Below are 14,044 nucleotides of genomic sequence, written 5' to 3'. Positions count from 1 at the left end.
ACATATTTCAAATGACGTCTAATTCCATTATATAATTCTAATGATATAATCGAATAATTAGTAGTTAGTAACTACTAATAATTCGATTACTTCGATTATTGAAATCTCTCGATTACTAATTAGTCATCGAGAGATTCCATAATCTATATTTCCATAATCAAAGGATTATAATCATTTGATTATGGAAATCATTCGATTATGCCCATCATTAATAATAATGTCCTAACAAAGGTCCTATAAATCATGGACAGGACACTATGTACCTTTTTAGCCGCCTTTACACTGCATTATTGAAAAAATTTATCAAGTTGAATCGTAATACCCGAGTTTTTTGCCACTTTTGGCAACTTTTAGTTCTTTCCTCCATAATTTTATTCTTGATTCCATGATTTCTGTTTCCCACATTTGGAGAAGAGAAAAACTTTATATTTAAACCTTGTATTATAAACTATTATGGGCTTATATTATAAACCATATTTAAACGTTCTGTTTAGAAGTATTAAACTGTAGTTGCCATTTTTTGGGGCCATATATGCGACCGATCGAAGCCTTTTTGAAGCATTGTGGTCTGGTTGGAATTGTTAACTTCCATTCTCAACTTCAGTTCATGAGCAAACTTTTGACAGGATTCAATTTGATTTCCGTGTCAGTATCATATATGAAAATCAGAAATAGGAGGGAGCCAAACCCCGACCCCTGAGGCACTCCACTTGTTACAGTTGTCCACCCTGTAGACTGACCATCAGTGGAGTAGCCAGGATTTTTTATCGGCAGGTACATTCACAAAAAAAAAAAAAAAAAAAAAAAGGCGCCAATTGCAATTCACAAATAAAGGTGCCATTTGCTTTTTAAAAAAGCGCCACAATACCAGATTTCGGTGTCAAGGGATACAATGTACCTACTGACCCTAACCGTGGCTATGCCACTGCTGACCATTAATGAGACATCCCCCTGTCTCCTTCTTTTAGCCAGCCAGAGATCCAGTGTAGAATCTTACCAATAACTTCAGCGTGTTGCAGTTTATATATCAAGATTCCAGGGATAATATCAAACGCTTTGCTAAAGTCTAGATATATAATGTGAAAATTGTTAACCTGCGTCCAATTGTTTAATGACTATATCATATTAATTTACCTGATTAGTCAAGGATGATCTCGTTAACGAATCCATTTGTAATGTATTCAAGGTATCCACTCTCTTTGAGATGCCCCTGAATCGCATCCTTAACCACAGACTCCCTTATCTTCCCTATCACAGAAGTCACTCGCTAGCCTATAGTTACATAACTCCTGTTTAGCACTACCTTTGCGGATTGGAGAAACATTCACAATTTCCAAGTCAAGGGGATTTTGAAGAACTCAACAAAAGGAAAAACATTCTTCAACGTTTTAAAGCAAATTTTTTCCGTGCAAATATTCTATTGTTGAGGGGTGCTCAGAAGAAGAGTGCCATAAATGTAAATTCTTTATATCGATCGGAGCTTCCTTGTGTAAATATTAGTAAGTAGGAATTACAAATTATAACGTTAGTTAATATGAAATGGCACAATTATGAGCTTCGTTATTTTTAAAACTATAATAAGGAAAATTTCTATAGGCAGGTTACGAAGTTATAAATTTATTATGACCATTAGTTACCGGATTTTTTTTCGCCTATAAAAACATATGCAATCACAACATTTGTAATCGTAAATCTATTTTACAAACTTATCCATTCATCCATGAAGTGAAAAAAAAAATGACAGGAATACCATAGATTTTTGCTGTGTGCAGTTGTTTGAAGTCGAAAGTTTATTTTTCAAAACTTAAAACTTGCAACGTCTTAAGGAATCGTACAGGCAGCTGCATCTATCAATGTGGAAAAGATTGATGATGAATTGAAAATGGAAGATATTCATAGAAAATAACAGGTATAAAAACATGCTGTATGATCTACAAAAGTGTTTTTAAATTGGCTGTGGCAATTAGAAAACGTATTTTTTGAAAAAAATAGGATTTCAGAAATAAATGAGTAATCTCTTAGTCGTTCATGTACGTTAGTATTATATATTGTATTTTTGTTGCTCTTAAAAATTGCTGTTTTTGGAAACAGCAAACCTGTTTCTGTAAGAATATTTTAATGTATAGATTTTTTTTGCCACGAGTTTTCTCACAGCTCGTACTTTATATTATCAATATATAATATCGGTGTAAATACACCATAGTTTACCCATAAACTACATAAGTAGCGTAAAGGCATCGTTTGATTTTATCTCATATTATGCCTTGTGCATTTTAGTCTTTAAAAAAAATTATATTATCAAATAAACTAAACAATTTTATGAAAATGTTCTATTTTACATGAGAAAGTTGTCATGCGGTAGTGCGTCATAATACCGTAAGTGTTCAGTCATTTCGGTATGCTAGTGGCATGTCAAGGTAGACTGGCACGTGTCTCTTTGATTAAAGAAAACTAGCGATGCGGAGGAGGGCTTATCACAATAGAACTTTCTAGTTTTTGTTATGCTTGAGAAAGAGGAAAAACTGACTTAGCCAGATTGCGTTTATTTTAAATGCGTGGCTGAAGTTGTATCAATATTTAGTCTTAGCAAAGCATGAATAGAAGAAAATGCATCAGCAAAAAAAAAAAAAAAAAAAAAAAAAAAAGAAAGAAAAATTTATCCACGCCTGTCCCTTCTAACAATTCTTCTTTGGATCTATACATACTTTCTATTTCCACAATACCAAGCGAAAGTTTTTTTTCCGGCACCCAATTATTCTCTGGCTGAAGGAAAATATCCGCACATCTATTTTGCAACATCCTTTTTCAGTTTAAATGTATGTACCCTATTTTGTGTCCCCCAAGTAAGGGTAAAGATGCCGTCAGCCTTTAGTTACCCAACCCTTTTAAAATTTAGAATGCGTGTGCAATATTGAAATACACTCTTTCTCTCTCGTGATTAAGTGAACTTCAAGGGTAGCCGCAGAAAGTAATTTGTGTCATGTCATAGCTCTGGTTAAAGAGAAATCTCTTCCAAGAGGGGTGATGTTACCGTAATTATCATGATTACGTCACTCTACTGCAAGAGGATTTAGCTTTTAAACTGCGCGTTTTGTTTTTTTTTCCATTCATAATTTTATTTTTTCGGCACTACAATTGCTAAGACAACTTTATACTATAAACCTAATTTTATTGTTTTTATAATATTCCATTTTATGGTATATTATGGTATTGGTTTTTATGGTATTTTTCTCTCAGCCAAATATTTCTTTAAGTGCATTGCAGAGCTTGTCGGCTTAGCAATTCGAATTATTCTTCTCTACATACTGTAATGAGTATTTCAATTCTCTATCCTGCTCTGAAGGTGGAAAAGAAACAATGTCCCTGTTCCAAGAATGGATAGCATTTTTTCATGAGAAAGGATAGTTAGCCTTCGTGGGTAGCACAGTTGATATTATCACTGCCCTTCCCACACCGGGTGAAAAAGACCCGAGTTCGAACCCTCTCAATGACAAGGGAATTTTTATGAGTCTCTTTCACAACATCGATTTTCGTTCAGCAAACAGACCACAGAACAGAACAATTTATAGGTACGGCGTAATATGGTCTAAGTTGCTGATATGCCTCAAACACTACAACAATAAAGAACAGTTTTATCAATAAATAAATAAAATACATTTTCGGTTTATACTCGGGGACGGCCACACAGTCAGAAAAATTCATAAGAGAATGCAAGAAATAGCACCCTATTTAGTAATCACGTGAACTCGAACCACGGGCACTCAAAGAACGTGTACCTGTGAACCCTCGCGGCTGACCACTTGGCTACGGTATTAACAATATAAATAACTGAAAGTATTTCATTGTTATTTATAAACCCATACAGCATACATGGAAAAGTCAATACTGTTTTAATCAGCTTACTACATTTCATCAATACGGTTATATATAGAGGGTGATTCATAAGTATGTGCAAAATCTGGGAAGTATTCTTGAACCCAATAAAAATCATAAACACGTATCCGATTCTGAACGATTACGGCATTATTGCGGTTTTAATTTTTAGAAACGGCTATGGAGTTTTGAATATGGTAAATAAGACACGCGTTTAATATGAATAAACACTTTCTAGGTACGTATCAACCTGTTCCCTGTTTTTTATTTTTTATTATTGAAACACCCTATATATCCAATGAAGTTATTGTTCTAACTGTTTTTAACTGAAATTGTATATTCCAATTTCTTTATTAAGTTTGTGCTCTTGCTGCACGTATTACTTCTCGTACGGCACGAGAAAAAGTACATGGTATAAGAGCGCCGCCAGAGTTTTCCTCGGTGAAGGAGGCATCTACCTTATGATAATCAGTGTCTAGTAAAATATACTATTGTCTAAAATTCAGGAGTGGGAAAGTGCTCCACATATCGGTGCCTGTGAAATGGTGTTTGAAGTTTTACTTCGTAAAAAATCATTTCACTTAGACATCATGGTGCAAAATCTCACAACTGTTTTCTTTCAATTGTTTTGTCAGTTTACGCTGATTAGTAACTACCCCGTTCTAACGATATTTGCTATTTAAAAGTTATCACACAATTAAGTGTGATAAGTTTTAAACGCCAAATAAAATGCATTTATTTTAAAAACTAGTGCAATTCCGAGACAACTTGTGAAATTAAGAGTTTGTCTTAGTTGTCTTTGAATAAGATGAGATGTGATGAGACGTGCTTCCATTTAAACTTCATCTTGCAGGCCAGAAATACAGAAGAGGATATTGAGAGATATATACAGAACAGGATATTATAATTACTGAGAGATTAATTTATCCACTTAAGGGTATAACTGAAATAAACTTACATTTTCTTCTATTGCAAGATAATATTAAGTCTAGCTTAATATCATCTTGCTAGCTAGCTCGTGCTAGCATGAGACATGTGCATGAGACCTTTCATCAACCTTGGAAGTTCTGAAAAGGTTTCAAATATTCGATGTGAAGCCACAAGATATTACATAACGTTCAGTTTAAACAAGATAAAAGTCAATATCAAGACACTTGGTTGAGACTGAACATTCGATCTCCAATAGGTTTTTAACGAACTGTTGCTTCTCAACTATCTCCACAAAAAAGATGGAGATGCTTGTAGAACACCAGTGTTGATTGAATACGACTTCAGTATTCCGCGTATTCCACTGTAATCCTATGTAGTAATTCTGTAGAAAAGTATAAAATAAGTGGTATAGCGAGTGGAATTTTATCATCATGTAATACCAAGTGTAAATTATTTATTTTGTTAAATTATTGTGTCCAGATTTAGTTCGCTCTTCCATTTGATGTGATAGGTGCTTTGATAAAAATGACTCCGAACACAGCATATAGTGCTCAATATTTATTTAGGTAAAGAAATATATAAATAAGACGTGTAAAATATACATTGATTTTTAAATAAATATGAAATAAACAGCGCGTCGAACGTCATGTAAAATTTGATCTTTTCTTTGCCATATACTGGTATGAAGATGTAAATAAAAATAAATAGAAATATAGAAGCTTTTGACTTTGTACAAAAACCCGTTATTATCCTTAGGAATCATCGTCATTAGCTAAAACCACTGTCAGTTAAAGAGATCACTTCTTTCTTCCGTAAACTTCAGCTACTGTGTCTTGTAGCTCTTTCTGTTCTTCCTGTAGCAAAAGCGCGTCCACACATTTAGTGAAGTAGTTGTTTTTAAAACAATTTGACCTGCAAAAGATTTATAAAATAAAAAATAAAATTTATAGAAATAAATAACTAATTACATTTATTATTTATCAAATTTTATTATGTACAAAAAAGCCGAAATTGCTACAATCCTAGCAATCATTTGATAATTGCAAGGATTCTGAAAGCGTAAATAAACATAAGTTTTGTAAGTTAATTGAAAAGTTCACTAGAAAATGCACATTCGGGCCCGAAGAGGTCCCAACCTTACTTTTTGCTATAAAAATAGGCTATTTTTATAGCACTCGAAAATACATTGCAGGCGAACGAACAGAATGTTCAGAGAGTAATTTCGGGGACTTCCTAAATTTTGAGACCCTACGTGGCCTCTTACTTGCGTATGCTTAAATCCTCCACTATTAGAATTTTTTCGAGTAACCTAAATTTTAAGTATGTATTTATTTTTAGTTTGGTTATGTAACTTTACATTTAGAAAATAATTTAAAATAAATAATTTTGCATAACCTGATGCACTTTTATTAGATATAATGAAGTTCGATTAGGCCAGTCTATGTTCCAAAACCATAACAGAAAAATCTGTGTGAATCTGGATTTTTTTTTTTTCTCCCCAAAAAGGATATAAGGCGTCAACGTATTTTTTGTCTAAATTATGTATATTTTATAGTCATTTTTGCCTGCTCTTCTGGATGAAAAACCCTGCTTTCCGGAGGCTGGGAGAAAAGACCAACTAACTCTGCCAAGGCGCGAACAAGCCCATAGTATTTCTTGGCTTGAAGATAACCCATTAGCCAGTCAGACAGATGACATGTGCCGTCTCTGTAGACTGACTGCTCTCGACCATATCGACCCACGTTGCGTTACTTATCGTGGTAATCTCTTCTATTTATCCCATCAGCATGTATCTCATTTGGGATACATGCTGCTGGAGAATCCCGATCTCTGCTTTGCGGACTACTACAAGTCTGGCCGCCAGGAATTCGAGACTGTTCCTGACAGATCGATTCCTTCCTTTTCTGATGCTCGCCAAGGTCTACAAACTTGATGCTGATCTCAACAAATTCGCATGTGATAAAAGATATCAAACGAAGGTGCTTTTCATGCAATGACATTAGTTGGACTGAGTTTTTTTTTTTTTTTTTTAACTTCACTTTGTATCATTGTTAACCCCTGGCCTGCGTGCCGTGACGGGTCAATTGCAACATTAAGTTCTTTGTAACCACCTTTTCTTTTCTTTTCTTTTCTTAAGTTGCAATAACGATTTTCTCTCTCTCTCTCTATTATATATTGTCATACCCAAGGTGGCATACCTGGGGACGGGGGGGGGAAGTGGCGTAGTTGCTCCAATTCAAAAAATCAACGCAATTACTGGTGTTGTTCCAAGTCCTCTCCCTCCCCGAAACCTTATTTTTAGGGCTTCTGAAAAGGTGCACCAGGCCCACTCCCGACTACCTAAATCCAGCACTGATCATATCATTTCAATATGAATGGGGAAATGATGGACATTTTAGTATCCATCATACATTTAACTCGTAGTTAACTATATAGTACTTAATAGCATTGAATAAAAATAATCAAGAAAGTCTGATATTTATTTTAAGTGTCGGAGTTAGTTATTAATCACGATATTCTGTAGAGAAAATAAAAATTTTAAGTAGCATTATGGTAAAAGGGTACTTATGCTGGCTAGTCATATTATCTCTAGCGCGTCACCAAGTTGCTGAAATGTTTCGCAATGCTCCTTGTTGTTTGGTGATTCGCCCTGATTATAAGGAATTAAATTAATCAAATAAGACAACTTCCCACATGACCTAACACTATTAATATGGAGAAATGTTGATGAAACTCGACAGGAAACATTAGAGAAAATTCGTTTTACGAATTTTCGCTAATGTTTCCTGTGGGGTTTCAAGTACAATTAAAGAGATGTATTTGCTGCATGATACGATTAATAAAGAAATTTCAATGTTGAAAGCTTAGTCATTTCTCCTCAGTTAAAGCGCATATTGTAGTCATTCCATTGAATAAACTTTTTGTGCATACTCGGGGAATGTCCCCTGGGGTCAGAGAATACAAGAACATTGTCATATTTAGAGTCAGTTGGGCTCCAACCGTCTATTCAAACGTATGTACTGCTGCTTATCCACTTGGTTACTTCTAAATATCTTTGACGGAGACTAACTTTGGCATATACAAGTAATTGTCTTTTAAAGTACTAATGGTTCTAAGTTAGTATAGCACTAATTTTGTTTCAGTAACAGAAGGTAAACTTCTATATCGTTATTCAGTGAACAAAGCTTTCATCATGAGTTAGCGATACCTCTTATTAAAAGAAACGTTACAGAATAGCGCGCAATACAAGAATGTATCCTTAGAAATATTTGTCAATAATTATTCTAGCAAGATTATTAACTGTTGTAAGAGGAGCTGCGGCTATTTTTCAGACAAATATACGAAATGAGTTACTTGCTATTGAAGCCCGAGTCAGGCAACATAATATGTGAAAACTGTGTGTTAATTACTTAATAATCAATCCTGTTTAAGATAGACTTAAACAGGATTGATTGAATATCATGTTCACTCAGCAACAAATTTTATGTTTGTGCATTCAGCATGTTAAAAAAATACGACAGAATGATTCTTAATTGTGTATTGCTTATATTTGATAGCATATTAAATACAGCCATTACACAATTAAAGAATCATTTTTGTTATGTTATTTTTATTGTTATTTCTATGTTGAGTGGGAATCGCTATGACTGGATATACAGTGTTAATATTGATTTGTGTTTTAGAACTTAGTGAAACGGTTTATTTTAAACCACAACTTTGATACGCAATGAAACTTGTTTATCGAAGCTTTCGAGTTGGAAGTAACATTATTAGGAGTTTAAGCCCCCCACACACAGACAACCACAACTTGGCGGCTGCAGTAACCAATGTGCGTTATGTCTATTCAACTGTGTGTGCGTGTGTGTGTTTAAGGGACCCGATTTTCATATTGTGTGGGCTGAAAAACTGTAAATAACTTAGGAGGGGGGAACCCCTACTTCTTCCTCCCGAGATCGGCTATCTACAGCCCGAATTAAAGAGGCTGTTAACTCCCATTGCCGATGCATTTGAACCCCCATCCAAAACGCATGAAAAGTGTTGAAACACTATACTCATGAGGACATTCACTATTAATGTATTACATATAGAGTACTGTATTACAAAATATCGGTAAAATTAACTTTCCTACTGTATTCGTATGAAAAGGTAATATAGTTTAAGATTATCAGATTGAATGAAACCAATGATTTAGTTAATGTCACTATTTTAGAGGTACTTCAGATTCCTTCAAAATCTTATTGAGTCCTAAATGATAATATAATCGAGGGATTCAATTTTTTGCGATACCATTTTGTGCGAGTTTAAAGATTTTCACAACGTGCGAATCCGCTTGTAAAGACAACTGCAAACAATATGATAAACCATATGGATTGGCTTATTATGATCAAAGTAGTCGATGTGTCAAAAAAAAAAAAAAAAAAAAAAAAAGAAAAACCCTAGTTAAAAAATATATTTTTTCTGAAATAATTTCTGAAACTGCAGCTTATGTAAATAGATCCGAAACAAAGTGGTCAAGTGCACCCAAAATGCACATTGACCACAGAAGCCTGTATCGCCGAATCTTGAGATTTAGGCCATATCTCTATTTATTATAAATTTTACCAGTGTGTTTTAAAGCTTACAATCATTAAAGCTAAAATTAAAAAAAAAAAAAAAAAAAGAAAGAAAAAAAAAAACGCAACCGATTTCTGTTTGGCACATTCTTTATGGTAGTCTTTGTCGCGTTTACAACTTTGTTTCCCGAAATGAGCCCGTTTCTCATATATGCAAGACAAAAAATGCCAACATATAGTCAAGTATAAGGAAGGTTTGAATTTATTCTACCTAAATTAAAATCGCAGCGAAAATGATGGGGGTTTACGAAAAAAATTATAATAAAACAACATGAGAATATTTAATAGATTTATTGATATGCAAGAAGAAATTGGTACAATTAGACCTAAATAGTCTCGATGACCGTGTGTGGTCATCCCAGAGCATAAACAGAAAATTCAGAACTAAATAAAGTTGGCTAAGTTTCGGATTCCTATACCAAAATATGTCTTTGAGCCTGGATTATGAGCTTTATGAACTACATGTAAATGAATATTCTGACTTATTTAATGTGAAATTTCGAATTGAAAAGTCAAAAGAAATTAATTATAAATAACTTTTCGAAATACATTTCTAAAATTAATTTATTAATTTATAATTTAGTTACTACTTCAAAACCCTCATCAAACCAAACAGGTAGAAAAAATACTTTAATATCCTTTGACTTCTAAATTTCTCTCTTAGTAAGAATATTGATCCAGGCCCGAAGACTGATTTTAATATAGAAATCTGAAACGTAGCGGGTTTTATTTAGTTATTTTGACTGGTTTGGTCTAATTCTACCAGTTTATCCTTGCATACCAATAAACTAAACATTTCACTTAGTAAAGTATGTTTTATTAAATATTCTTATTTAATATTATTATCATGATGTTTTCCGAGCTTAATTAAATATAAGAACTTAAATTATGGATTTTACTGATAAGTCACTCACCTGCACATTGAATGTACTTCTGGTTCACGGTACAATATGTAACATTCCTCACACACCCGATCAAGACGAGCGAACTTTGATTGGTCGTACACTCCCATACATCCTAGACTAGCGAAATTCCTTTTGTGCAGTGTGTGTCCTTTGATTATAACTGCGACAATGAGGACTACCAGAAATATAGACACCACTGGTCGTAAAATATTGGCCATTCTAAAAAATAAAAAAATAATATGTAATTAAAAGATATTTCCTCTTTCTTTGTTTTCTTCTAATATGATCAGAAAAAATTTAAACAAATCATGCAGTTGCTATGTAACTGCATCATAGTTGTAATTATATCCATTACGTTAATTAAGAAACATTTATAGTCTTTAATTTATAGTAGTTTAATTTATTTAGCATTTATAGTCATTTTTTTGTCTTTAAATAACTGTAATACGCAATCACTACACACAGTACGAATATGAAAAAAGTATATTATAAGTGGAATGGAAGTCATTAGATTAAGAACGTGATCCTGTTAGCTAATTTATACTAAATATAAATATATTGTGTTAATAATAAAAGCTATAATTAATAAAGCCCTCCGTAGCCGAGTGGTCAGGAGCGGGAGTGCGATGGCACACGCTCTTTGAGTAGACCGGGCTTCAAGCCCCTGACTGCTAAATACGGTCGATCTGCCAATCCACACTGGACCAGAGTGGCAGATTATGGTCCATTTCCCCTCAACATTACTTGTTGAGGAGGCGTCCATCCTGCAGTGGATTGACATGGCTGCAGATTAAGGACGCATGATTAAAACATGACGGCTGCAATTTGAGGTTAGAAACAGCAAAATAACGTAGTATTCTCGTGTCTTGTGTATGAAGCTAAGATTTGTTTGCATCCCATAGGAATTAGAGTAGGGAGGTATCCTTATTTCATCTCATCCCCGCCGTACGTATTTTCTCTACTAGCTTTTTGTAAGGTGCAGTATTACTTATACCCCTCTTAATTGCTGTCCGAGGATGAACTATTATGTTTGTCGGAATTTGAAATAAATAAATAATTAATTAAAACAAGAATTTCTGCCTTCTTAAGTCTTCTTTATTGTCAGTGGAGGTCACAAGCGAAATCATTTACCCATTACTCACTGATTTTATTTTTTGATTCTTTCATTATTTTATAGAGATAACCGGATCGCTAAATCTCGAGGTGTTTGCTAGTATCATATGTATTTAAGCTTGTCTGATATAACATAAAATTTGTGCTTTTAATGCCCACGGTTATTCAACCTATGTGAAAAAAAAAGAAAAAAGAAATTAATGAAATAATCACACTCATCGCGTCGAACATCCTTAGTTATATCATCTTAGGTCTGCCATCAATGCAACACCATTGTACGATTATTTTGTCTCTATATGTAGTTCAATACAGTGGTATTCAACCTTTTTGTTGATGAACTCTTTTTCTCGAAGAATATTGTACTTCCATTATATATTTTTTTCTACGAAATTTTCCCGCTAAATATATTTTTGATATAACTCTTGAATTTAATACCAATTACCAACGAATTTACCCGAACACTTAATACAAATAAATTAATATATAGCTGCTACAAGTTTATAATTTTTTAATAAAGCCAATTTCGTCTAACAGCGTAGCCTCTTGAAAGGAATTCGCATATTCCCAGCGGTACGCGTAGCATAGGTTGAATAGACCAAGTTACGCCTATAGCTACAAATGCGGGTGTGTGATTACAGATCATAACCGATTTGAACTCATGCCTTTTCCATGAGTTCGTGAGGAGAGGACAGTGATTATATCTACTGTATTACCTGCGAGGATACGTTGAAAATGCTTGTCCTACTGTTAATATTTTATCTGTTCTGTTTACATAACTTTCTAATAGTTTCTTGTATTCTGTCTATCTTGTGAACTCCTCTGACCGTTTGGTCGTCCCGGAGTATAAACAGAAAAAAAAAATAAATAAATAATAATAATAATGTTATCTGCACATATAATCTAATTGCAATTAAGTCTACTTCATTTTTCCAACAGAGTGCCAAATTCAGGAAACATCGCAGTGGTATTAAATCCAAGAATGGATTGATCTCGGGAAAGTATTCCTCTGGAACTTTGTTTTGTGCGCCAAAGCAGTTCAGGAGCTGAGGTGGTGTATTGAGTCTGTAGGTTGCACATATTCTATGATCGATTTTTTTGTTTTGCTGGATTAAAACCCGGAGTTTCCGAAGCAGAGAAAGACCTTGCAGTTTCTGTCTAAAACCAGTAACTATTCCACAGCATGAAAAAAAGCCTAATCAGAATTCCTCCATGTTGACGGAATTCGAATAGTCCTTTTCTACGCGGTGCGAAGGACAGCAGATATAACAACTGTGCTACATGCGAGGTACTCTTAAAATTGATCCCGACCCTCACCCAAAGGTGCAACTACTGTATATGAAAGTATCTGTATAATTCAGTGCTCCAATGAAAGGATTTTCATTGAAGCATTGAATAGAGATATAGTTGCTAGAAATTCTATTAACTGTATTTTTAGAATATTTATTAATATTATTGAGCAAAATTCTCGAGAAAAAAGCTAAATGAAAAAAGATATATATATATAATAATAATTATAATAATAAAAATAATAAATAATATAAAAAATCAGAATAATCACAATAACCTAGATGTACGAGATTCCGAAGAACTTATAAAAGAACTAAATGGGCAGAACTGCAATCTCCAGAAATGTGCGCTTTTCAATATTCCTACTATTTAATTGTATTACTGACTACTTACACTGATAAACAATGATGATGGTTTTTAGACGATAGAGTACACATACAGCCTGGTTCAGCGATTTTTTTTTTTTTTTTACCTTTAGGGGTATCAGAGCTTCAACAAAAATCACAACAGGAAGTTTATTTGAAGAACACACACACACACACACACACACACACACACACACACACACACACACACACACACACACACACACACACACACACACACACACACACACACACAAGGGTCAAATAAGATCGTAAAGCACATTATAATCCATGGGTCAAGATACAGTTCTAGCTAAGATGTAAAATACAAGCGCTCAATACTTACTTTGGTTTGTAGACTAGTTGTGAGACTAAAACTAGAGGCACGTGATTACTACTACAACTCCTTATGGCTGGCGTATGTTCCGCTCTCTCATTTATACCCCTACGTTCGTGGTGCTGCCTCTATCTACTCCTGTCCTCATTGGTCCATGTGGGGACAACTCCTTCTTTTTCCATGACGTCATAATTACAGTTTCCGACAGTCCAGTTCCTCAGAAACACGTGACAATTGTGAGCGTCACTTTCTCTGTCCAGTTTCTGTCTCCCCTCGCATACACACCCTCTTTTGCAACTCGCGTCATAACAATTAGAGTCTGTGTTGGAGGATGCTTCCCAAAATACGGAGCGGAGGGACGCTAATGGGATTTGTCTGTCTTATTGATGTTCCGCTTCAGTGTACTGACCCCTGCTAATATGAACTCCTTTGTATACGCATTTCCTTGGCTTTAGTAGGATTTTCCTAATTTTTTCTGTATTTGAATAATGGGTATTAATAGTTGTTTTAGCCTCTTAATCCTGCCGTGTCGCAATAGGGAAAAGTCAGATGGAAATTTGATGTGGGAGTGAGTTTGGATGAAGGATGCGAAAAATAAATGATTTATTGTCCGATGTTCTC

At 34.2% G+C, this 14,044-nt stretch overlaps 1 protein-coding gene across 1 annotated transcript; it reads right to left on the bottom strand.

The window, feature by feature from the left end:
• Positions 1-5,348: 5,348 nt before the first annotated feature.
• LOC150091644 (ion transport peptide-like) lies at positions 5,349-13,486 on the bottom strand. Its single transcript, XM_090384940.1, has 3 exons — positions 13,433-13,486; positions 10,331-10,540; positions 5,349-5,715 (listed from the first exon to the last, which is right to left on the bottom strand). Exons 2-3 carry the CDS (start codon positions 10,537-10,539, stop codon positions 5,601-5,603), a joined length of 324 nt encoding a protein of 107 aa, XP_090241066.1. The 5' UTR covers position 10,540; positions 13,433-13,486; the 3' UTR covers positions 5,349-5,600.
• Between the last annotated feature and the right edge of the window lie 558 nt (positions 13,487-14,044).

This window comes from Mastigoproctus giganteus, chromosome 1 (assembly GCF_048544385.1).
Source record: "Mastigoproctus giganteus isolate SK-2022 chromosome 1, ASM4854438v1, whole genome shotgun sequence".
In the NCBI taxonomy this organism is placed as follows: Eukaryota; Metazoa; Arthropoda; class Arachnida; order Uropygi; family Thelyphonidae; genus Mastigoproctus; species Mastigoproctus giganteus.
The sequence above is the reverse complement of the archived record's forward strand: the minus strand, read 5'-3'. Positions and strand labels throughout refer to the sequence as shown.